Source organism: Carettochelys insculpta, chromosome 20, assembly GCF_033958435.1.
Source record: "Carettochelys insculpta isolate YL-2023 chromosome 20, ASM3395843v1, whole genome shotgun sequence".
Classification (NCBI taxonomy): Eukaryota; Metazoa; Chordata; order Testudines; family Carettochelyidae; genus Carettochelys; species Carettochelys insculpta.
Genome location: NC_134156.1, coordinates 14,768,619 through 14,795,926, shown reverse-complemented (window position 1 = coordinate 14,795,926; position 27,308 = coordinate 14,768,619). Strand labels below are relative to the sequence as shown.

General features: G+C 42.0%; 1 protein-coding gene across 3 annotated transcripts in view; it reads right to left on the bottom strand.

Annotated features, from left to right (window-relative positions):
- The window catches only part of HLF (HLF transcription factor, PAR bZIP family member), a 74,742-nt gene extending 48,646 nt beyond the window's left edge, over nt 1-26,096 (bottom strand). For all 3 annotated transcript variants that reach the window (XM_075014624.1, XM_075014625.1, XM_075014623.1), the window contains exons 1-2: nt 25,824-26,096; nt 23,944-24,279 (exon numbers count right to left, since the gene is read on the bottom strand). In XM_075014624.1, the coding sequence (XP_074870725.1) occupies nt 23,944-24,279; nt 25,824-25,929 (442 nt within the window). In that variant the 5' untranslated portion in view covers nt 25,930-26,096. The remainder of the gene's footprint in view (nt 1-23,943; nt 24,280-25,823) is intronic.
- Between the last annotated feature and the right edge of the window lie 1,212 nt (nt 26,097-27,308).

Here is a 27,308-nt window from a genome sequence, read left to right as displayed (position 1 = left end):
AAAGGATAAAGACTGCCAAGTGCTACACTGATTTCTAATAATATTAATAAATGGATCATTTGAAATTTTGTTGTTTATATTATTTAGTATGACATACCTACCAATATTCTTATGTTGTGTAATAAAATGTTGCATTATACGATGTGGCAAATACGGAAAGATGACAACCACAAGTGTGGCAATCTTTGAATTCCTATTGGACACTGCTGGGCTAGGCTAGGCTATAACTGTGTCTAGTGGGACTCTGACCACAGATCCTCTGCACAAAACCTTCCCATAGATCAGGGGAGTCCAAAGCGGGGAGTAACTCGGGGGGGGGGGGTGAAATTTTGTAATTTGCTCTGCCCAATCAGCTGGTGGGTCTCAGGCTCATCCATCTGATTGAAAATGTTGAGATATGGTACTGTTTTTACGTATGTGCACTCACATTTATGTACCGATTAATGCAGTTTTAATATGCTACACACTTATTTTCTTACACAAGCCAAAAGGGTTTTTTTCATATGAACATAAGCAAAATTTCCATCGATTTGGATGACGTTAGACAGGCTGGGGGTGAAGGAAACTGCTCATTGCAGGGATGAAAAGTTGGGCCCGACGTATAAAGTTTGCTCACCCCACCACAGGGAAAAGCTAGCTGTCTGGATGGACACTACGGGGGCGGGGGTGAGCCATCACTTTGCATATGGTCTCAAGGATTTCAAGTGCTCCAACCTTTGCTCCCAACTCTTTTATGTGGTAGATGGGAAAGAGATATATGGGATCTAAAATAAGGCATTAGAAAGAAATTTCAAGTTCAGTGAAATGCGATGAACTGAGAATGGATTCAGCATCCTGACCCTCTCCATCACTCCAACAAGAACTGGATGAAGGCAATGGGAGACTGTCCGTTGATTTGTGTGGATCAGGCTGTGAAACTCTGCTTTTGAAATAAACACACCTCAAAGGCTTCTAATGACAGTGAGCTCACTTAAGGCTTTCTCACCATAGATTAAAAATATAGATCACTAGAAGACATGGAGGTACTCCACGTATCTGTCCTGTCGCAATTTTAACCTAAGTCACACATTTTCTGAGACCGCTGGAGTAGGAGGGGCTACTACAATCCCCCTTTCATTTTATAATCAGGAACTATAGAAATAATGGTCCTGATCTTCCCCTGGTGTAAATCAGCGTAGCTCCAGTACCGTCAATACAGTTTTGCTGATTTACATCAGTGGAGGATCTGGCCCACTATTTCCTTTTCCTACACATTTGTTAACTTAAGGGAGTTAGACAGAGATGGTGTCGAAATATCAAAGCTTTTACACCAAATGTCAAAGCCCTTCCTCCCCACGGTACAGATTTTGGAAGGTGACTAAACAGCTATTTTGGGACTAGCTACAAGTTAAACCTCTCTAATCCGGAAATCTCTTGTCTGGTAACATCCATAATCTGGCACGATTTTAGTTAGCCAGATGACCACGGGTGGGGCTAAATTTCCCACAGTCCCATAAAGTTGGTTTCTAGACACCAGTCCTGGCTGTCAGTGTTCTGTGATGTTACTTAACTCTAATTTGTCCCTCAATGTCTTCTGAGAGCCCAGTAAGCAGTGGAAGTGTTGGTAATGCTGCTAGACAATATTGACCTCCTGTGGTATGGCAAATTCTCTTGTCTGACACCAATCAAATCCCAAGGATTCTGGATTAGAGAGGTTCAACCTGTATTTCAGTCCATTGATCTGTTCAGATACAGCCTATAATTTCACATAAAGCAATCACAAAATCCAGGGATACTGTTTTTATGAGTAAAAAACTATACACCAGGAGAAATGATCCCTTACAAAACACTACGGTATTCTCTCACAGCAAGCTCAAACACTAGAGCAGTGCCACTAATGCATGTGTTGGAGCAACGTGGTATTTTTTTTACAAGAGCATCATCAGAAATGTTGGGTTTCGACCACAATGCCAACTTTCCAAAGCACATGATGCATTTGGAAAAGTCCAGTTTCGATGCACTGAGAAATAAACACGTTTGCATGGCAAAGCCTTTATCCCCCAGCAATCCAACAGGCTCCTAGCTTGCAAAAATCAAATCCAGCTTTATTTTCCATGGGTGAGTCAGATTGCATGCAATGAGCTTCAGAGGAAGGCGAGCTGGGGGGAGCGGGGAGAAGGAAAACAGGCATCCATCTCCAGAATCTAATTATCCCCTCCTAGTTTCCCAAGACATTTACTAATATTTTTACTGACAATCTGTGGTTTCCACTTACAGCTGGGGACAAAAGCAATAAACTTAAAAAACAAAGTTGAAAAGATTAGAGAGAGACAAGGACAGATTTTAATAGATTAACAAGTCTTGCTATTTTGGGAGTGCCAGCAAAGTTACTTCCTTCCATATTTGGCCTTCAGTCATTCCTGGAAAAGCTTTTGATCTCTGAAAGAGTAACAGCATAGCTGTGTCATCGGCACCCTGCTGATGAAAAGGGTGGGAGTATAATTAAGAAGTTTGGTTTTCAAGCTGTAGAATTATAACCTCATCCTAAATTTATCCCTTGCCATGGTTATTTATGCATGTTCCAAACATGTACACCTAGCCTGAATGTTGAACTGGGAGCCTTAAGTCCACTAGTCAAACACTGTTGGTGGTGTTATATTACGTGCGTGCACAGAAAGAAAGGAAGAAGAAAAGAAAAGATTACTATCCAAATATACCCCAGTGTGGATGTCCTGCCAAACAACATATGTGTGACTGTGTGCTCCAAACTGAACTAAAAGCTTGGCCAACAGCCCAGCGCTTTGCTGTGTTTTGCTCAGCTAGCCACAATCTGGCAGAACAGAGCGAACACATTCTAATCCACGTGATGGTGAAGCCGATTGCCTTGTGTTGGCGCAATGTGATCTGCAGACTGTACACAGCAGCAGCTCTGAGAAAACGTGAGAAAGTGGGAAAGTACAAGCCGGAGGCTATGAACTGGTGAGGAGCAGGGAAAAAAAAGGAACAGCAACTTCAAAAATTATTTAGGGGGCTGTTTAAATGTCAGTAGATTAACTGCGGTCCAGTCCTGGGAAAGGTGCTGAGCACCATTTACTCTCACTGATCTGGAACACAAAAGCAGTCCAGTAGCACTTTAAAGACTAACAAAATAATTTATTAGGTGATGAGCTTTCATGGGACAGCTCATGGCACGGCTCTCTCTCGGACACTGATTTAGGTGGGAGTTACAGATGATAAGCACCTCTCAGGATCTGGACCTTTACACCAGCATCAATCCTGAAAAAGACTGAGAAATGCCAACAGCCAAGGGTTCTGAGCACTGCACAGATGTGGACCACATGTGGACTCCATCTTGCAAAATGCTGAGTACTCTCAACCCCCCAAAGTCAACGGTAGCTAAAGGTGCCTGTCACCTCTCAGGATTTGACCCAGTATAAGAATGATAAAAGTACATAGCTGAAGGTGAACCATACAGTGTTAATTTCAATACAATTAGTCCAGCTGAAACATATAAGGCCACTCACAAAGTAAGAGGGGCAGGATACAACCCAAAGTAACACTTCAGGTTCATGTGGGAGAAACGATGCTTCAAACGCACAGAATTATTAGGCTATTAATGGCAGTGATGCCTTTAATCGAACTAAGTAACGAGAAGCAGCAACCATGGCCAGTATCGTTATCAGCATGTGACTGATTCGCCCTCTAACACCTGAGAATATGTTACAGGTATAACACAATAGAAAGCCTCCAACACTGGAGTGCAGAAATACATCCCTGCTGCAGAGAGGACTAACAAAGGATAAAACAGAGATGCGTACAGAGTGAAAATGTATCTGTTCACTTACTACAGAAATCAGATGATAATCAAGACACATGCAGAAGCTCCTGAAATCACAGAGACACAGACAAACTGACAAGTTCTCTCCTTTTATTTAACCAATGATTCATTTTAATATGTTTAATTTTCTCTTACTAGTTAATAGAGAGCACTTACTCTTTTAGTTTTCTTGTTGTCTTACATGCAGTGCAAGAAATTAACCAGTGATAAATGGACTCCCTTGGGTTTTTCTAATTCATAAAACTTTGCTATAAAGATCTTCACATTGTGAGTGCTGAAATTTACATCAGAAAACAAAACACATTGAGCAATCAGGGAACAACTGCCAGCTTTAGCCACACATGAGTCATACAATGCAAAATCAGATGTGTTTAAACAAGTGAGCATATTAAAAGGTTAAAAATCTGAAGGGTTGCAAGGCATGATTTTTTTTTTTTAAAAAGGAGCGATCTTTCCATATTGGTGATCCATTTGCACATTTTTTATGATTTCATGCATTAAACTACATAGATGACTTGATTTTGCAAACTTACTCAAGCAAACTTCCATTGTGATTTGACAGAGAGGGAGCCTTGCTAGTCTATATACTATCAAAACAAAACAGCAGTCAAGTAGCACTTTAAAGACTAACAAAATAATTTATTAGGTGAGCTTTCATGTCCCACGAAAGCTCACCTAATAAATTATTTTGTTAGTCTTTAAAGTGCTACTTGACCACTTTTTTGTTTCGTGATTTGACAGAATGCAAAGTATATGTTTCAACTGCCTGTGTTATTTTGCGTAACTTCCCATTTTTTAACATCCTTCTATGAATTAGATGAAATATTCTGGAAATGAAAGTCCACAAAATTTGTTATTAAAGTCCCACCTAACCAGCAGTTTTTCCCATTAGAAAACATTTTATTTAACATGATTTTTGCTAACAGTTTCCCAACCAGCGTTATAGGTCATGAGTTTGTTTAAAAGCAAAACACAGGTAGGGTCGGTCCTGGAAAACAAGTATGGCTTTCTACAATGGGTATTGAAAATGTTTTGGCTCAGTCTGCTATAGCAAGCAAACTATTTACAAACCTGACTGACAAGCAGAAGCAGGCAGGTATCCATGGATGACATGGTTTTTAGAGACAAGTCCTGAGAATGGTTTCTAACAATGATTTTTAACAACCTCCTGGCTGACACAATGGAATGACCCCTACAGTTTTCTAAACCTGTCCTAACACAACAAGTGCAGTAGACACCCAATCCAGCGGAAAGGTCAGTTCTTTGGTAAGCAATCACTGATTTGAGTGCCCTGGCTTGTGACACCTGTGGTCTGGTTTTCAAATGGGCTGAGAACCCAAGCAGCTCAAATGGGAATCAAGGTTAGAGGTTTTTCAAGCTGACATCAAAAATACAGGCACCCAACACCAGAGACCACTTTTGTAACTAGAGCTTGAGAATGCAGGTGGTTGGAGTATCTTTAAATGGTCTCATCTCTGTGTGTTCTTGTTTTAACCTAGGGGTTATATAGGCACATACAATGCCAAACAGAATTCCTGTTATCATTTACTGAGTCTGCATTGTTCTCAGCAAGAGAACAAATTAATGAACAAACAAAAGTTTCATATTATCACCTCTTTAGAAAATTCAGCAGCCAAAGAGCTAGTTCCATATTTCATGACACGGGTAATTAGAGTCAGGAACTATAGCAACAGGGAGCTAAGAAACATGACCTTTTCTTAACAGCTGACCTAAACCAGAATTGATTATTCCACCTGGATAGGCTTTGCACTCCCTCTTCTCTCTCCATAATAGAATGCTGCCCTTCAAGGGTCAGAGCAATATTAAATGTGATGATGGACAGGAACTTTTAGTTAATCCTTTATTTCATTTTGTTGTGACTACACACATTCTCAGAAAACCATCATCCAACATAGTCCACCAAACTCTCAAATGGAATCTGCAAGGAAAACGCAAATGAGGAAGACCTCAGACAATGTGGAGATCTACTGAAATAGAAGGACAACAACTGGGGACTCAGCTACAAGTTTTGTCCTAAAACAGAGAGGAGAATTCTAGATGGCCTAGGCTTCACCTGGAGTACAAGGGTGTAAGTCAAGCAAGTCAAGTCACACAAAAAAATTCAAATTCCCCTGAATGCAAATTCTTCCCACACAGAACCTGAGGAAGACAATCTCTAGAGGACTTGCAAGTCATAGCGTAGGAAGTGTGATTGTGATTGGAAGCAACCTACTAGGGTGGGGCTCAGCATACACTGCTACAAAGACTTAGGCAGAGCCAAGGTTTGAGAAGCCCGTAGAGCTGTCCAGTCTCCAGACTGATGCAGAATCCAAAGCTGACTTAGAGTTATCTCAGCCCCTTTTACTCTGGGCTGCAAATTCTGTGCTGCACCTCTTAGCCTCAGTGTTTGTACTCATTCAGCCCCACTGGTGCTGCCCCAACAGGACTCAATCACGCTGAGCCTAGTATTGAGAAAGACCTTTCCTCAGACACATATACGCAACTCACTTTGGTAGCTGTGTGAATATATAACCAATCTAGAAAATTAATTCACCAAGTTAAGTCATTTCACTAGACAGGTGAGAGGGAAAACGACAGGTTGAACCTCTCTGTTCTGGCACTCCCTCGTCTGGCTACATCCATATTCCAACATGATTTTAATTAGCTAGATAGCCAGTATAATGAGTGTGGCCAAGTTTCCCGTGGTCCCATGTAGTTCATTTACACAGCCACCAGCCCTGGCTCTCAGTGTTCTGTGTTGTTATTTAGCTCTAATTTAGCCCTAAATGTCTTCTAAAAGCCCAGTAAGCAGTGGAAGTGTGGGTAATGTGCTAGACAACATTGATCTCCAGTGGTCTGGCAAATTCTCTCGTTTGGTGCCGGTCAGATTGTGAGGGCGCTGGACTAGAGAGATACAACCTGTATTAGAAAACTTCACTTCAGAGAACTTATGCAGAGTGACATATTTCAAACAGTGGTGGACCCAGCACCTGAAGTCATTTTGGATCTGGATTAACATTTCCCAATTCTTTTTCAAAGCATTACATTTTATTTACCAGTCTTCCTCACTTCACCTGCCCTTTTACGATGCCACGACCAGATCCAAAGTTGTTCATTTTGTTTTACATCAAAAGGGAGTCTTGAACTGACTTGACTACATGTCAGAAACAGAATACAGAGTAAAAACAACAAGGACCCCTGTGGCACCTTAAAAACTTGGGCATAAATTTCTGTGGGCAAAACCCCACTTCATCAAATACATAATACCGTCTGTGAGTTTAATAAATGTTTTGGCAAAAGCAAACCCAAACGAATAACCAGAGGATGTGTGGCCAGTGAATGAAAGTCCCAAACTGTGGTGTTTCCTCTCTTCTTTGGTAAGACTACAATGCTTGTCCTTACATATTTTTAAGCATGAAGTCCCCATATCAATAACAATAGTGGGATTTTGTCCATGAAAACTTATACTCAAATAAATGTTAGCCTTTAAGGTGCCACAGGACTCTTCCTTGCTTTTACAGCTACACACTAACACAGTTATCCCTCTGATAATACAGAGATTAACAAGCAATAGGAAAAAAGGAAATCTGCTCAGTACTAATCTTATGTACAATGTTATGCTGCAAGGCTGTTGTGTCATTAAAGCTTTATACAGACACACCCATATTTACAGCACACGATGTACTGTACAAAACACCGTGCCAAGAAACTCAATATTTCTAATCTGGCAGAAAAACAAAAAGTCATATCAGGTTAATCCAATTCTTATATTACACAGATTTTAAAAAAGGGAAAACAAATCTCTCTCTCACCTCTCTGCTTTATTCCCCCAATGACCTAGCTTTCTTCAGGGCCTGACCAGTTCTAGTCCACTTCCACCATGTTCCTTCTTGATTCCTAACCCACCTTCTCCATGCCCCAGCTGGTAAGTGGAAATTTACATTGATTAAAACACACCAATAAAGGGAGATGTCCATCGAAAGGGTTGGTAGATGTATGCCACAGAGACTGGATGGCAAGACATATACACAAGGTCACTCGGACACTTCCCCAATCACATTTTTCCACAACCAATATTTCTACGGATAAGGTGCTCACGATCACACATTAAACTGCAATGGGGCATAACTAAGAAAAGGGCCATTTGAGCAAATTGTCCTCAATTACGGAACTGGGGCTATTCTACTTCACGAAGGGCAAATGGGATGCCAACACCCTGTACAGATAGTCCAGAGCCAGCCTCTGAAAGGGCTCCCTCAGCCCAAGTACAGTGGGGAGGCAGGACAGGCTGAGGCTGCTGAATTTTACAATACATGGACAATGTTACCACTCCAAATCATTTATAAACCATGACTCAGGCTGCAAGAAGTCACGAGTTGGCTTAAAAAACAATACTTCAAAATTAGTAAGAGGACCTTTGGAGCTCTTAGAGTTCAATGTTCTGCAGATTTTCTCCACAGCCACAAGGACTAGAAACTGACGTTTAAAAAAGGAAGCCAAGATTCACGAATCATCACAAGACTCCAGGAGGAGGGAAAAAATCCTGTGAAACTTGTAATAGGATAGCAAGAGCATGCAACCCCATGTCTGCTGTGCTTCCGGCTGGCCATTCTGTCGAGAGAGTGGCCTGGCAGTCCAATCGCTCTCTGTCGACAGAGTAAATCGACAGAGTGATCCAGTTTTGTGTGTGGCTGCGATCTGTTGACAGAAGTTTTGTGGGAAGAGCTCTTCCGACTAACTTGTGTCGACATATGGCTGTAGTGTAGACATAGCCCAAATGTCACATTTGCATGAAGGTACAGAAGCAGCAGAGACAGGACCCCTTGTGACCTTGGTAGCAGCTGCACTTCAACTCTCCGTTGAGAGGAAAGCAGAACTGTTCCATTTATCTGACCCCTGAAGAGTCCCTGGAACTAAGCCAGTTACCACCCCAGTTACCACCCTAGCTTTGATAAGGGACTGGAGTTAGCTACTCAGAGGAGTCTCTCTCTGTGGGACCCTGGGGGTCCACAAGGGTATTGCAGGGATACCGGTGGGGTGCAGATTGTTAAAGTCCCTTTGGACCCATGGTACAGAGATTCTAGAAGAATTCCACAGAGACTTTAACCATCGGCACCCCTCCAACAACTTATGCTTCGATTACTCCACGCAAGAGATACATTTCCTGGACACTACAGTACAAATCAAGGATGGTCTGTTTGGTACCACACTGTACTGGAAACCCAATGATCACTATACTTACCTACACACTTCTAGCTTCCATCCTGCACACATAACTAGATCCATTGTTTACAGTCAAGCCCTTAAGTACAATCTCATGTGCTCTGATCCTACTGACAGAGATCAAAAACTACAAGATCTTTACCAAATATTCATAAACCTGAATTACCCACCAGGAGAAATAAAAAAACAAATTGACAGGGCCAGATGAATACCCAGAGACCAGCTACTCCAAGATAGGCCCAACAAAGCCAAGACCAGAACACCACTGGTCATTACCTACAGCCCCCAACTCAAACCACTGCAATGAATTATTAAAGACCTACAACCTATTCTTAATCAGGATGCCACACTCTAGAAGGCCCTAGGTGACAGGCCTGTTCTCTCCTACAGACAACCTCTCAACCTTATGAGAATTCTCACACCCACAACCACAGTCTATATTGCAGGAACACCAGTCCTGGAACTTTTCCTTGCAACAAAGCCCACTGCCAGCTTTGTCCACATATTTATTCTGGAGATACCATCACTGGACCTAACCAGGTTATTCACAGAATCATGGGCACATCATATATGTCATCATGTGCCAACAATGCCCAGATGCTGTGTATATTGGACAGCCTTCAAACTCTCTTAACTCTCTTCAAACTCTCTCAAACTCTCTCAAAGAGTTAATGGGCACAAAACAGACATAAAAACACTCCTGATCCACAAACCAGTCAGCCAGCATTTTAATGGCGTGAGCCATTCTGTTAATGACTTAAAAGTCTGCGTCTTAGGGAAGAGGAATTTCCACAACACTCTTTAAAGAGAGGCTGCTAAACTCTCTTTTATATTCAAATTCAACACATTAACACGTGGTTTGAGCCAGGATGGGAATTTTCTGGGTCATTATAGCAGCTTGTTTGCATACCTGACTTAATCTGATTATTGACTCCCCCTCTTCTGCCCCTCTACTCTCTGATTTGCTCACCTTGATAATTTTTTTTCTGATTTGTCCACCTTGATTACTATTTTTGGTTCTCTGTGCCTTAAATATTGAGTCTGTTCTGGTCTGGCTATGGTCTGAAGAAGTGGGTCTGTCCCACGAGAGCTCACCTAATAAATTATTTTGTTAGTCTTTAAAGTGCTACTTGACTGGGTTTTTGTTCTGAAGATTCCTCCAGAGTGGAGGATCTGGTCCACAAGCTCACTGTTACAGGACCACTTGGGAATAGTGATCATAATGTAATAACATTTAATATGCCTGTGGTGGGAAGAACACCTCAGCAGTCCAACACTCTGGCATTTAATTTCAAAAGGGGGAATTATGCAAAAATGAGGAATTAAAAGCCAGAGTGACTAAAACAAAAACCCTGCAAGCTGCATGGAAGCTTTTCAAAGACACTATAATGGAGGCCCAACTTAAATGTATACCCCAAATTAAAAAAAACATACTAAGAGACCAAAAGAAGAGCCACCATGGATTAACACCCATGTAAAACAAGCAGTGAGGGATAAAAAGCATCTTTCAAAAAGTGGAAGGCAAATCCCAGTGAGGCAAATAGAAAGGAACATAAACACTAACAAATTAAGTGTAAAACCGTAATAAGGAAAGCCAAAAAAGATTTTGATGAACAGCTAGCCAAAACCTCAAAAAGTAATAAAATGTTTCTTAAATACATTAGAAGCAGGAAGCCTGCTAAAAAAACCAGTGGGTCCCCTAGACGATACAAATACAAAAGGAGCAATCAAGGATGATAAAGCCATTGCGGAGAGACTAAATGATTTCTTTGCTTCAGTCTTCACAGCTGAGGATGTTGGGGAGATTCCCAAACCTGCACCATTTTTGTGGGAAATGAAACTGAGGGACTGTCTCGGATTGAAGTGTTATTAGAGGAGGTTTGGGAACAAACTGATAAACGTAATGTTAACAAATCACTGGGACCGGATGGCATTCATCCAAGGGTTCTGAAAGAACTCAAATGGGAATTTGCAGATCTATTAACACTAGTTTGTAACCTGTCCTTTGGATCAGCTTCTGTACCTAATGACTGGAAGATAGCTAATGTGACACTAGTATTTAAAAAGGGCTCTAGAGGTGATCCTGGCAATTTGAGACCAGTAACTCTAACGTCAGTTCTGGGCAAATTAGTTGAAACAATAGTAAAGAATAAAATTGTCAGGCACGTAGAAGAATATAATTTGATGGGCAGAAGTCAACATGGTTTCTGCAGAGGGAAATCATGTCTTACTAATCTGTTAGAGTTCTTTGAAGGAGTTAACAAACATTCAGACGGGAGTTCCAGTGGATACAGAATACTTAGATTTCCAGAAAGCCTTTGACAAGGTATCTCATCAAAGGCTCTTATGTAAATTAAGTTGTCATGGAATAAGAGGGAAGGTCCTTTCGTGGATTGAGAACTGGTTAAAAGACAGGAAACAAAGGGTAGGCATAAATGGTAAATTTTCCGAATGGAGAGGGGTAACTAGTGGTGTCCCCCAAGGGTCAGTCCTAGGACCTATCCTGTTCAATTTATTCATAAATGATCTGGAGAAGGGGATGAGCAGTGAGGTGGCAAAGTTTGCAGATGACACGAAACTGTTCAAGATTGTCAAGACAGAGGCAGACTGTGAAGAACTTCAAAAAGATCTCATCAAACTGAGTGACTGGGCAATAAAATGGCAAATGAAATTTAATGTGGATAAGTGTAAGGTAATGCACATTGGAAAAAATAACCCCAACTACACTTACAATATGATGGGGGCTAATTTAGCTATAACTAATCAGGAAAGAGATCTTGGAGTTATCGTGGATAGTTCCTTGAAAACATCCACGCAGTGTGCAGAGGCAGTCAAAAAGGCAAATAGGACGTTAAGTATTATTAAAAAAGGGATAGAAAATAAGGCAAGGAGCATATTACTGCTCCTATATAAATCTATGGTATACCCACATCTTGAATACCGTGTACAGATGTGGCCTCCTAACCTAAAGAAAGAGATCCTGGCACTGGATAAGGTTCAGAAAAGGGCAACTAAAATGATTAGGGGCTTGGAACAGGTCCTGTATGAGGAGAGGCTAAAAAGATTGGGACTTTTCAGTTTAGAAGAGAGGAGACTGAGGGGAGACATGATAGAGGTATATAAAGTTATGACAGGTGTGGAGAGGGTGAATAAGGAGAAGTCATTTACTTGTGCCCATAACACAAGAACTAGAGGACACCAGATGAAATTAATGGGTAGCAGGTTTAAAACTAATACAAGAAAGTTCTTCTTCATTTGGCACATAGTTAACCCGTGGAACTCCTTGCCAGAGGAAACTGTGAAAGCTAGGACTGTAACAGAATTTAAGAAAGAGCTAGATAAATTCATGGAGGTTAGGTCCATAAAAGTCTATTAGCTAAGGGTAGGAATGGTGTCCCTGGCCTCTGATTGTCAGAGGGTGGAGATGGATGGCAGGAGACAAATTGCTTGATCATTGTCTTCGGTCCACCCCCTCTGGGGCACCTGGCACTGGCCACTGTCAGCAGACAGGCTACTGGGCTGGATGGACCTTTGGGCTGACCCAGTATGACCATTTTTATGTTCTCTCTCTGTGGGTGCATCTACACTGGCATTCCTCTTTCAAAAGACATTAGCAAATGAGATAAATCAAAAATGTGAATGAGGTATAAATTTGCATATGTGGCACCTCATTTGCATGTTCTAATTTTGAAAGCACTTCTTTCGAAAGAAGAAAGCCAGTGTAGATGCTGCTCTTTCAAAAGCAGACCTCATCTTCAAAAGAATCCTTCTTCCCATTAAATAAAGGGAAGGAGGATTCTTTTGAAGATGGGTTTACTTTCGAAACAGCAGCATCTACACTGGCTTTCTTCTTTCGAAAGAAGCTTTTTCAGAATTACAATATGCAAATGAGTGGCCAAATATGCAAATTTATACCTCATTTGCATTTTGATTTGCCTCGTTTGCATACCTCTTTCCAAAGAGGAATGCAGGTGTAGACACACCCTTTATATTTTTGACTGTCTCTCTATTATACATATTGAAGGCCAGTGCAACATTGCGCTGTTGGAGGATTGAGCACTGACTTGGGTAACTTCACTGGCTATTCCTTCAAATGAGCTAAACAGGAGCATTGTATTTAGAATAAATTCCTCATCATGTTTGTTTCCTCCATTTGGAGAGGGGAAAAAAAAGATTTACTGTCTCTTTTCCCCCTTAGAAAATAAACCCATCAAAACGATCTCTACTGGAGGTCTGTTTAAACAGCACTTGATGTTTGGTTTTCATGTTTTCAGCTGTATTGTAATTAGAGGGCCTGCACTACTTGAAATACAGCCATTTACATGCACAGCTACTGAACCAGTAGGGGAGCCTCTAAGGACTTTAGAAAACATGAGGTCTGATGCTTGCCATACAGCGTAATGGACTTGCTATGAATCAAGACACGTGTTCATCCATTTGTTTATTCAATTCAGGAGCACCAAACAGTTTTGCAATGAACTACTTTATCTCTGACCTATTGTTCACTACTGTATTTCAGAGTAAAGAATTTATATCAGTCTGAAATCCCAGAAACTAATTGGAAAAGAAGTTTTTATTGTCCTACCACCAAACCTGAGGCTAACGGTATAGTCACTCCTGTTCATTTATGTTCACACACTTTTTAGGAGCACATTTTCTCACAGATTATTTACTGCTGTCGCTCATTGTGTATCTGTTTGTGACAAATGTACAGTAATCAAGGGAACGTGCTGATTTGTAGGCACCTGGTACATTCCGTTTCAATAATTAGCTGTGTTCCGTCTCCAATTAAGCACTGAGATCTAAGAGAGTTTTCCCTGGCTCTAACAGGATTGGGGTTTTACTATCCTAAACAGAAAAAAAAAAAAAATAAAGGCAAATGGTAGCAGATGAGCACATGTATACTTGAGAATAGTAAATGAAATTTAATCCAAACAGAAGAACATCCCCAACTTAACAGCAAACAATTAAGCTATAACTATGAATAGAAACCTATGGTGGAAGATGACTGTCAGAGTGGCCAAACAACTGGGTTCATATAGGATATAAATTTCTGCAGAATTTGGCCCTTCAAATCTGTGGCTCAAATGCAGCTCAGCGGAACAGGTGCAAGTCCTGTGACAGCTCTGGACCAGTAATAGTGGCAATGGAAATCAGGGTGTACATTTGTCAGAACATGGGAGTAAGTGGCAAAATATGTCATTTGCACCAATCTGACATTCCACAGGAATAGGGTAAATTCCATGCCCAGAAGTGGGCAACAGTGGGAAAAACAACCAACAGAAGGGTGAACAACCTCCCCTGGCTGATACCATAGTGAGCCTGATGCTCTCAGCAACATAACCAGACGTGTTAATTGGACACAACTCCTATTGACATCACTTGTTAATCTGTGGCTCCTCACAATACAAAATCAACATATGCTGTGCACAAATCGGTGCAACTTACTCTCGTGTTCTCCACTTACACCTGATGCTGTGTACTTTACTCGACCAAACAACACTGAATCTCATGCGCTGATAATTTTTCAAGTTGCAGTTTTCCAGTTCTTGCACCATGCAGTGCATTTTACCGGCTCAGGGTCACATAGTGTCTCTCTGCATATTGTTTGGGTCTAGTACTGCTTTTCTCTCCGTCCCTGGCTTTTTTGGAATGTATCTAGAATTAGCAACATTTTAACCACTGGTGAAAGTTAGACTATTTTAATAAAATGTTTTAAACATAATTTTTAGGTATGTCTGTTCAATATATCCCTGGCAATGCACCACCAGCCAGAGAACGCTTTTGAGTATATGATGGTCCAAACCACACTTTGTTGATCATGAATGTCTTTTCACACTGTTCTTAGACTAGACAGAGACTGCCACTGGCTGCCATCTCTCACAGAAAAGCCAGAAAGACAGGAGAACCCTGTCATTCTCCCACGCTCCTTAGACTTAACAGAATATGTCTATACTTACCAGAAGATTGATCCAATCAGGGTCAATCTTCCAGGTTTTGGTTTAGTGTACCTAGTGGGGACGCATGAAATTGAACATCATCAGAGCTCAACAGTTCATTCTGGCACTCCTCATTATCACGAGGAATCAGAGAATCATAGAACAACAGAGCTGGAAGAGACCTAAGAAGCCATCAAGTCCAGCCCCCTGCCCATGGCAGGACCAAACTCCATCAGATCAGCCCAGCCAGGGCTTTATCGAGATGAGACTTAAACACCTCCAGGGACGGAGACTCCACTACTTCCCTGGGTAGACCATTCCAATGCTTCACCACCCTCCTAGTGAAAAAGCTTTTCCTAATATTCAACCTGGACCTTCCCAACCACAACTTGAGACCACTGTTCCGTGTTCTGCCATCTGTGGCCACTGTGAACAGCCTCTCTCCAGCCTCTTTGCAACCTCCCTTCAGTAAGATGAAGGTTGTTATCAAATCCCCCCTCAGTCTTCTCTTCTGCAGACTAAACAGACCCAATTCCCCATTTCTTCATAGGTCATATGCTCCAGCCCCCTAATTATTTTGGTCACCCTCCACTGGACCCTCTCCAGTGTGTCCACATCCTTCCTATAACTGGGGGCCCAGAACTGGACACAGTACTTCAGATGCAGCCTCACCAAAGCCAAATAAAGAGGAATTATCACTTCTCTGGATCTACTGGCAACGCTCTGCTTGATGTAACCTCATATGCCATTATCCTTCTTGGCTACAATGGCACACTGTTGACTTATGTCCAGCTTCTTGTCTACTACGACTCCCAGGTCCTTTTCAGCAGAACTACTACTGAGCCAGTCGGACCCCAGCCTGTAACAATGTTTGGGATTCTTCCAGACCAAGTGCAGGACTCTGCACTTGTCCTTACTGAGCCTCATCAGATTTCCTGCAGCTTAGTCTTCTAATTTGTCTAAGTCACTCTGGACCCGATCCCTACCCTCCAGCATATCTACCTCTCCCACTAGCTTACTGTCATCCGCAAACTTGCTGAGGGTGCAATCCAACACCTCATCCACTTCATTGATAAATATGATGAACAGAACTGGACCCAGTACTGAACCTTGGAGCACTCCACTAGAAACCGACCGCCATCCCGACATCGAGCTGTTTGGGACCTGCTCGGCCCAAACTTCTAGCCAGCTTTCTATCCATCTTATCATCCATTTATCCAAACCACATTCCTTTAACTTGCTGACAACAATACTGTGGGAGACCGTATCAAACGGTTCACTGAAGTCAAGATAAATCACATCCATTGATTTTCCCCTATCCACACAGCCAGTTATCTCATCGTAGAAACTAATCAGATTGGTCAGGACTGCCTCACCCTTCATGAATCCATGCCGACTATTCCTGATCACTTTCCCCTCCCCCAAGTGCCTCAAAATGACTTCCTTGAGGAGACCCTGCATGATTTTTCCAGGGACTGATGTAAGACTGACCGGCCTATAGTTCCCTGGATCATCTTTCTTCCCTTGTTTAAAGATGGGCACTACATTTGTCTTTTTTCCAATCATCCGGGATCTCCCCTGATCTCCATGACTTTTGAAAGATAATGGCCAAGAGCTCGTCAATGACACACACCAACTCCCTCAAAACCCTTGGATGAATTAGATCTGGGCCCATGGATTTATGTACATCTAGCATTTTTAGATAGCTTCGAACCTGTTCTTTCCCCACCAACGGCTGTCCACCCTCATCCCACCACAGTGCATTACCTATTGCACTGGTCTGGGAGCTGTCCTTGTCCATGAAGACAGAGGCAAAGAAAGCATTAAGTACTTCAGCTTTACCTACATCATCTGTCACCGGGTTACCTCCCTCGTCCAGTAGGGGCACCACACCCTCTCTAATCACCTTCTTCTTGCTAACATGCCTGTAGAATGAGGGAGGTCGACAGGAGAGTTTCTCCTGCTGACCTCCCTCTCTGAAGACGGTCAGATTAAGTTGATCCTAGATACATTGATTCCAGCTATGCGACTGTCTTAGCTGGAATTGCATATCTAGGATCAACTTTCAGGTCTAGTGTAGATCTGGACTTATGTTGCAGTAACTATGGCACTCAGAGGTATGGAAAATTCACACCCATACGTCTCATAGCTATGTTCTACTTACCCTCAGTGTAGGCACAGTTAGTTCAATATAGGAATGTTGTTGTCACCTTTTTGCCATTGTTCAGTGAGATGCTGTTCCTCCAGTGATGCAAAATACCATCTGTTGCTTTAGGCGACACCTCCCCTACAAAGTTATACCAACACAGCTATGCCTATATGCCTCTACAAATCCTATATAATCCTCTCTCTGTGAGCAGTCCCATCAAAATCAATACGATTATCTGAGAAGTAAACTACTCATCACTATGATTAACCAGGCAGAATCCAGTCACATCTATCTCCTGGTTTGCCAGTCTACTGCCAAATAAATAAATAAAAATTGAACAATTCAATGATTACCCAAAGTTTCATCTAATCCAATAACTATCAGAGGAGTACCTGTGTCAGTCTGTATCCACAAAAACAAGAAGCCCTGTGACACCTTATAAACTAACAGGTTTTTGGAGCATGCATGCACCTGACGAAGTGGGTCTTTGCCCCTGAAAGCTTATGCTCCAAAAAATCTGTTAGTCTAAAATGCCACAGAACTTTTTGTTGTTAATCCGATAATATTGTTGTCTTTGTGTACAGCTGATGATGTTCCCTCTCCTAACCATATCATGAAACTACATGTGAAGACTTCAGGAGTCACTGGCTTCCTCAAAGGTCAAATGATAGAAATAGTCAAACACACGCTGCACTGCATTTCAGGATGTGAAAGGAGGCTCTTAGTAATGCACCGCAATTCCTGACTGAAATAATCGTGACACATACAAGTTGCAATTGGACATCCCTGAAATGTCTCCCCAGATGTAAATCACACTTGTTGTCCATTGTGCAACCCTTACTTTCCTTCAGTAGCACTTACTCACACAAGTCATCTTATTCATTTGCTAAAAGCTAGTTCATGTGACGGGTGCAGAATCAGGCCCTGTGTATTTCCAACTGATCACACAATAAGGCGAATATCAACCTTGTTTGCTTTTTAACCCTCAACTGTTTTAAACTGCTTGATCCCATCAAAAAGAATGTTAATAAATAATTATAATTTAAACAGCAAAGATTACAACTAAGTCTACTGAGCAAGGAGACAAGTATCAGAGAGGTAGCCGTGTTAGTCTGTAGCTTCGAGAACAAGAAGTCTTGTGGCACCTTATAAATTAACAGATATTTTGGAGCATAAACTTTCGTGGGCAAAGACCCGCTTCATCAGATGCAGAGAGAGTACATGATGTGTTTACTACCAGCATTAGCTAGGCTGTGCATTCAGAATTTTTTTTACTCGTAATGCAAAAAGAGACTAACTTTATATTTGCCAAAATGTACTCTGTATTTTTATTTGAGCCAAACTACAGATTGAGGGAGATCTTCTGCACAGTACCGTTCCTTGGCACACAACACCCCATACCATTAAATATTTCCATTTCACTGTGATTTAACTGTAGGCTGCTCCTGGCAGAAATAAAACAGTCCAGGGTGTGCTTGCTGTTATTCTAGCAAAAGTCACGCTGAGCACATTGCACAGGGCAGCGCCACGTGACCAAAGCACATGGTCAGGCAGTCAATGGCCCTTCAGAGCCTTCATGTGAGAGTCAATGTAAAAAAGAAGCGCTCAGTAAGGGCCAGCTGATGGCTCTGCTGGGCAATTCCATGCTCCCACGTGGCTGTCCAAAGTTGAAGAAATTCACAGGGAGGTGGGCACAGGAGGTGGTGTTCTCAGCCTCTCAGTAAGGGGGCTCATCCTGTATGGTGCATGAACCTATGAACTGCTTATAACAAAGCACCACAGTTTATAAGGTGGTTGTGTGTATATCTGGTTGCTGGGAAAATGCAAGTCCTTGGATTGCGAAAGCTGTTCTGGAAGATGGGAGGCCCCAGGGCACTTTAGCTGGGAAGGAAAAGGCAAACTAGAACTAAGGGGTGTTAAAACACATCCCCTCTTGAACTAGGCCACCAATTAAGTCACCCTGTATATAGTATGGAGAGGCTAAATGGATCCCTTGGTGTCTCTACTACTAGAACCAAACAGTTAAGGGGAAGAACTGGAAATTTCCCAACAGTAACTCACATCTATCATTACAGTTCAGTATCTATTTGGCAAATAAAGAGACAGAACTATGGTTCTGCATTGTACCTGACTGCACTCCATTCCTGCCGCAGTCACACACTGAATAAAGAAAAAATGTAAGGAAATTTTTCTTATCTCAGCTTCCACTTGAGCCCCCTAAGACACTACACTTTCTCTATCGACTCCTCATGACAACTGCCTTTAGAGATGAAATATAAAAAGGCAGATGTTAAATAGATGCCTGTGACCACCAACGATGAGTCATTTGATGATGGAAAAATATTGCATTCAACATTCTTCACACAAAGACAGCAAAGTGCAGCGAAACATTCTTTGAAGAACTCCAGAGCCAAATCCTGGTCTGTGTTCCTACTACAGAATGGCTAAAGACAAGGTGGAAAACCACGTAATATGGTGCAGCAACAAAACTTGTTCACAGATTTTTTAAAAAATAGCACCTTCACTAACATTGTAGAAACTGTTTTCCTGAGATAACTACTCATTTTCAACTAACTAATCAGAGGTTAAGTGCTCCTTACAGCAAAGAGGAAATATTTCCAAGTCCACATACACATTTCACTGATGAACTGAACAACCACGATACCTCTTTATTACTCAAAGTCACAACCAGAATCTAATCTTGCAACACTAGGTGTCTAGGACAGCTCTTGATCCAAATACAGATGGTAACCTCTAGATGTAGGCTCCACATACGGTACAGGGTTGTACAATTATTTCATTCATTCTTCACACGGAGAAAAAATGAGACATGGATGCACCTGTCTTTCTCTCAAGGTAAAGACATACAATACAATATTTAAAAAATGGAACATGTGAGAAAAAACAATCCACTATTATTCTGTAATGTCATATTTATAGTCAAGGTCAGATTCGCTTTGCTAAACTCAACTAAGTTCTCTGGTGAATGTCACTGCATGTTTCTCAATCCTTTCCAGTAGATCAAACTATGTTAGAATTTAGGAGCTAAATGTCTCATTCACACCATGGTTAAATTTCAATAAGCATGTGATATGTAGTATTATACTTTTAACAATGTATTTTATGTTGTTTGTCTATGATTCTTACACACACACCTGTCTTTCGGCCTCTGCCCTATTCACACAAATACATACACACACACACACACACACACACACACACGCCCCTCCCAAGGTACTCACACTTCTATGCACACACATATTTTAGCACTGATGTCTCGCATACTACGGGCCAAATTCTGCTCATCTTACTCATAAGAGCAGACCCATTTAAATCAACAGCCCACCTGTTTGGAGGTGAGTAAGATCTGGTCGTACAGCTACACTAAACAGCCACACTGCAAGAGAGACAGCACTAATGACATTAAGCAAGATGACAATCTGAAGAGAAATGCTGACCACAAAGCATTACAACCATCTCACTGTAAGTGCTAAGAGTAAGAGTTATCACCCTGGCATCTTCGTTTTCCGTCATTAATAAGGCCACACAAACTGCATTTTTATGGGTATTGCAACACTTCTTTTGAATTCCAATTGTTCCTGTGTCTTAGCAGAATAAAATAAACCGTGACAACCAAGCAGAAGTCCTTTTAGTAACTAAAAAAAGGGAGCCCACAACTATCAAACCAAGATTTCTTTCTCAAAGTACAATCTTAAAACCAGACTATAAAATCCACATGGAATGTGTCAATGGCATGCCTTCCTTTTAAAGCTGTCTTACATTAGCAGCTGCAACTCACCTCTTCTATACAGTAAACTCTTTCCTATCTGGCATTCTATCATCTGGAACTGTCAAATAACCGGCATTTTTACCACACATAAATTTTAGTTACATTTTCCATAAGTACAGTATAGTGAAAGTAAGCACAAATCAATACAGCAAATACAGTATAAGTTTACATTGTACAGTACTACTGTTGCTAGTAAATAAAATACTCTGTATACATTTTTGTTTGTTTCTTAATATCTAATCTTGTTTTTCTTTAGTGTAATGAATTGCTGGGCATACCTCTCTATCATCCAGAATATCTGAGTATCCAGCAACCTCTTGGTCCCAAGGCTGCTAGATATGAAAGAGTCTACCGTACCTCAAAATATGACATTTGTTTAGGAAAAGACTTTTCATAATAGTTTTAATTGCTATTTTTCAAATATTAAGAGTTTTATGTTTTTAAAACTTATTTGTAGTCTGATTTTAAAAGTAGATCAAACACTGAAGTCCATGTTTGAATTCTGATGTTCCCTCACAACAAATCGTGAAAATAGAGATGTTTATAAAAGGAGGTATGTTTAGATATATTGACAGAGTGAATTTGCATTATCGCTACAAAAGTTACTGCTCACAAATATATTGGTTTTATTCTGCATCCAGGCTATATCACAGTAAAAAGATGTGACCAACAAACATGAACTCAGCTCCTCATCTAGGGAAAAATAAACTACATTATTGTGAAGCAATCGAAGGCGCCATGGAATTTTAAAACCTGCAATTACAGCTATTTCCTCCTCTTCTTCCTCCAAGGGATTCGGATTTCTTCTACAACAGTTAAAATAAAATTAAAAAAAAAAATACTCTCTACAACTGCATTTGTGAGAAATGTTTACGAGCCCCAATAATGTTGCAAACAGCTCAGGAAAAACCACTAAAACTCAATGGGCCATAAAAAACCGCTGACCCATAACACAGATTACAAATAAATTCTGACAGGTGATCATTAAAAGGCTGGCTCGCTTTCAGGGGCTTCTGAAAAAAGACTGGCAAGGGATAATCACTTCTTAACTGTGTGTGCAAGTGCATGTGTGTACGCAAGAGAGAGTACACAGTTGTGTGCACAATGGCTTGTTAAAAATATCTCCTGAAAAGTAGTACTCTTTTTCCCTCTTGCCAATCTAAGTGTTATTTAATTTTGAGGAATGGCATCAATTACTGTTAATTCTCAACTAAGGCACCTTAAAACTGGGAGAGGAGGAACAACACAGTCTCACAAGGACTAGCTAGTTAGAACGCAAGTAAACAAAAATTGCGGAATAACACACTATGGCCTTTCCAATGTGGGCCCAAAACACCGTCTCAGCCTTCTTTTTTTAACAAATAAGAAATTAATTTTGCCAGTTCACACGTGGGATTTTTGCACATTGTTTTCCCTCCCTAAGTCCTCTCATTGTTGTTTATTTTGTCACTTTATCAGATGGGTCTGACAATCAGGGCATATGGTGCAGGGCAAGTATCCAGCTGAGAGAGGAGGAAGGGTTTCCTGTTCTTAGCAGCCTACTTTGCTCTCTCAAATGTTGTGTGAGTATTGGGTCACAGTCAAAGTTTATTAAGACTGTGCCACTTTATTTGAACCATAAGGTTTCATAATGCTCTATTTCTGCTAAATCGTTGATACTATGCACCTGGTTCTCATCTCCAACTTGATGCACTGGTGTAACTCCATTAGAGACATAAGGGATTTGGTGAATTCAGTGGAAAAACTCCGGTTGACATCAAAAGGTTTTTAATTAGTCTCTACGATCAAAATCCAGCCTTAATAGGTTTCCTTTTTGCCCATTGCGTAGGGCAGAATTAGGTAAGTTCATGGAGGATAGGTCTACCAATGGCAATTAACCAGAATGGGCAGGGACACAGCCCCATGCTCTGGGTGTGCCTAGCCTCTTTCTGCCAGAAGCTGGGAGTGGCTGATGGATCTCTCATTGACTGCCTGTCCTGTTCACTCCCTCTGAAACACCTGGCATTGGCCACTGTCGGAAGACAGGACACTGGGCTAGATGGACCTTTAGTCTGACCCAGTGTGGCTATTCTTATGTAGGCCCTAGTCTTGGATAACTCAGATGAAGTCAGTAATTACTGGCTGAGTTTACACTAGTCTTACAGATCAGAATCTGGTGCAAATTTTGTGTTTTGTTTCTTGCCTGATGTTTACTCATTACTTGTCCATTTTTTTTTTTTTACTGGGTGCAGCTTGTGTCTGGTATGTTACAGGAGTATAGAGGCAGGCTTTCTGATGGGGGCAGGGGAGGGCAAGAGGCAAGAGTCCCACGGCCTGGAGATTCAATGGGGCCCAGAGCTCACACTCCGGATAGTGCATGCAGGTGGAAAGAGGGCAGTGATGTCTGCGGGGGCGGGGCACTGAGCACCAGCTGCCCCATCCTCACCGCTTCTGCCTGAGGCCCTGCCCCTTCTAGGAGGAGGGAGCCCCCAGGGAGGCCCCAAGCCCCCTTCTCCCCACCCCCCGGAGCCCAGTGAAGCTCTTGGCTTGCCTGAATACAGGACATACAACAATACGACTAACCCTATAGGCAAGAACCCTTCTCCCTATTATTACCACTGAAATGACAGCTGGGGACCTGAATTCTCTTCTGTCTCAACAAATAAGGTTTTTTTTTTGACTGTACAAGCACTCTTTCGCTGTCTTTCTCCCATTTCCTCCCCCTGTTCATGTGACACTGTGGCATCTGTGCATTACTATTTTTACTTCTGTTTTTATTTTTAGCCTGTTAATAGCTAGGTTACCAGTAGGGAAAATACAAGAGGCAATTTTTCTTGAAACTTTCACAGGTTCTCCACACAATTTAAGCAAAAATCCCTGCAGAACTGGTTAGCGTATCAATTATAATTAGTAGTACTGGCCCTGACAATGACTTCCTTCATGTTGGGCTCCTGTGTCAATTACGCAATCAGAATTTTTTTTTTTTTTGGTTTGCGCAGTTCTGCTCATTTAAGAAGCTCTAGGAAAGGTGTTACGTCTAGGTTACCTGGTCTGACTGGGCTCTGCAAGCAGTTTTGAGACACCATGCCTGGATGGACTGATGTAGAAGCCCTGTTGCTGAGGTCCATGACAGAGGGTGCTGCTGAGGTAGCTGTCTGGAGATTTGGCTGGTGTGGACTGTGGTCGTGTTGGGCTGGGCTGGGTGGAATTCCATTTTCTGAGAGGAATTCTTCCAGGTCCATGTATTCCAACTGGAAAGTGTCTCCATCATAGGGCAGTGTCTTGTCCCATAACGTTGGCCCCAAGAAAGCAGACTGTGGGACAGAGGCGCCGGTGCTGTCATCATCCAACTTCTTTTCTTTGTCTTTTTCTTTACCAAAAGCTTATGAAAGAACAGAAAAAAGTTATAAGTGCTGAGTAGAGAATGATTATTTTCAGGAGATTTTTTTCTCCTTTCTCCTTTTAAGAGCCTAATATCGCATTGCAGACATAGGTCCTTTGATACCTTTCATCTGGCACAGAATTAAAAGGCTGAATCAAACAATAACGTGTGTACATTTTCATTAGTTCTATTTTTAGTTGTCAATTCAGCACCATTTAATGTGAGCTTTAATAAGTGCTCTCAGATATCTAGAGAGTATCTGGACTAAGTGGTAAAGTAAGTTACAGAGGCAGAGGTTGCCTGGTATTTTACAGTGGAACACTTCTCATGAAACCTCCCCCAAATACCTTAACATTACTAAATAAATGGGCCCGATCCTGACATCCTTAAGTAACAAATCAGCCACTGGGCTTGAGTTGTTTTGCTTGCTTAGAGGTTGCAGAATCAGGCCCATAATAAGTAATAACACAGAATATCTATCATCTGTAGAATTAAGAATAATGTTAAGGTATTTAATTTTCTGTTATTTTCACAACAATCATCATAAAATGTTGGGATAAATACCACAAGGGATGGAAAGAACAGGCAAATAAATGAAGAAAAATGCCCAAATGACTGACATTAAGACACTACCAATAGTAAAACATCACAAACTGTCCTTAATCTTTGTAAATTAGGAAATACATGCCTATTACAGTTACTAAGACACCACTATACCATACACTTTAAGAGTTAGCTCCTTGATTTGCTATACTCCAAATTATTATAGCATTTTCCACAAATATACTCCCTTTAGGTACAGAATCCTCAGATGTTGCAGAAAGGGTGTATGTTTACCAAATATTACACACTTTTGTACTAAAAACCACTTGATAAAAATACAATTATGGCTGTTATCTTATCACCCCCAAAAACGTAAGTTGCAACTTTTCAGTTGCAAAATTCTCATCCATTACCATTCACTCACATATATTATACATATTCATTAAAAAAAGGAGCAAAGTCAGGAAGTAAAACTATCACAAAATCAAAATGATGCTCAGACTTCTGTCCGACAGAACATATATTCATTTTTGGAAGGACATTTTAAAGATGTGCTGTCCATTCTAACCCAGTCGAGATGGAGTTGTATTTATTTCCTGAAGAAAGACAGGCTATAGTGCATGTCGCCCCACTGGAAGGTGATGGCCATGCACTGATTCAAACACACGACAGTTGTGTTTCAATGTTTACTGATCACGTGTATCATTCAGATCCTACTGGCTTGATCTAAATTACAAAAGTGACTGAATCTCCGTGCAAAGCTAAATGTTGCAAAGCTTCGCAGGTTTCTTCCTATTTGGCGCTACTTTTCTAACTCTCAAGTCAAATTTTTTTTGGACAGCTTCAAGCGGGGGAATTCTGCCCTGGGACCACAGCCACGGCACTACCAGCCTGACCTGCAGGTGCTGGCTACCAAGGCGTTACAAGATCACGTTGCATTCAGCACTCGTTCCACTCGCCCAAACACTAGCTATAGGGAAAAAAAACTTTCTGCGCCTCACCGTCTTCGTGATGGAGCGGCAGCTTGAGAGGGTTTTCCAGCAGGGATTTCAGCACCCCGTAAGTGGGAGGTAGGAAAGGGGGGTGCAGAGGGAGAGGGCGAGCCATTCTCCTCGGCGCTGAAAATAAGATTCTTTTAAAAAGCCCCAAATCGCTAGAAATCCTCAGTGCAGCCGGGGGAGAAGTTGCAGCGCCTCCGATCCGTGATGGGCAGCGGCTCTTCTGTGCCAGCCCCCTGCAGTCCCCACCACCGCCGCCGCCGCGCCCCAGCTCCGCCGCTGCCTCCTGCGCTCGCACACACAGCTCAGACCATCCGCGCAGCCACGTGCTGCAGCTGCCTCCAGTGACGTCAAAGCCCAGCCCCGCTCCCGGATTGGCCCGCGGGGAGGAGATGCCGGCGAAGTTCCCAGCCAGGCAGTTAGGACGTTTTCTGTCCGCGCGCGCACTGCCTTTTCCCGCCGCTGGCCGCGCAAAATGGGCGCGCAACTGCTTTGGTCGGACCAGCCAAGCGCTGCTTTCGCCTCCCAGGCCTGGGAACCACTTGCTACTGCCCCAGGGATGCAATTACAATGTTTAAAAAAAGAGCTGGAGAATAAGGCAGAAAATAGCTTCCGGCTGCTCTGTCAGTCCATGGAGCACCCACCTCCCGCGGGCTGTAGCTACCTGAGAGGCTTTTCCCAGCAAAACTGGGCTTTTGTCTGGAAAACCCATGGAGTGTCTACATGCAAAATATCAGAGAGCTAGCCCTGTTAGTCTGTAGCTTCGAGAGCAACAAGAAGTCTTGTGGCACCTTATAGACTAACATATTTTGGAGCAGCAACTTTTGTGGGCAAAGACCCCCGTCATCAGATGCATGAGTGGGGGGTGGTTTCAGATGGGTATTTAAAGAGTGGGGTCCCAGTAAGAGGGAGGGCCAGAGCTGACAAGGTCTATTCAGCGAGGTGGAAATGGCCCAGTATCAACAGTACTTATCAAAAGAGAGCAAAACAAGTCAGGACAGACAGGGGGGATGTGAGCGTTTGTCAGAGTCTAATGGGGAGACATTAGCACCCAGAGCAGAGAAACTGCTTTTGTAAACTGCGAGCCACTCCCAGTCTCTGTTTAATCCATGGTTAATGGAGTCAAATTTGCAAATAAATTGCAGCTCAGAGATTTCTCTCTCCATTTGATTTTTGAATTTTTTTTGTTTCAGAACTGTCACCCTTAAATCTGCCACAGTGTCAAGGGAGATTGAAGTGTTCCCCCACAGGCTTGTACATTACCGTTCCTGATGTCTGATTTATGTCCATAAATGTAATTGTAAATGTATGTCTGATTTATGTCCATAAATGTAATGATTTATGTCCATACATGCAAAATGCGCTTTGTCGAATTGGTCGACAAAATATGGCCTAAACCCGTTCAGGTATCATGCCTCCCTTGACAGCTTTCCATTGAAAAAACAGCCGTATAGCTGCTCCGTGTCCCTTTTGTCGACAGGCAGGGCT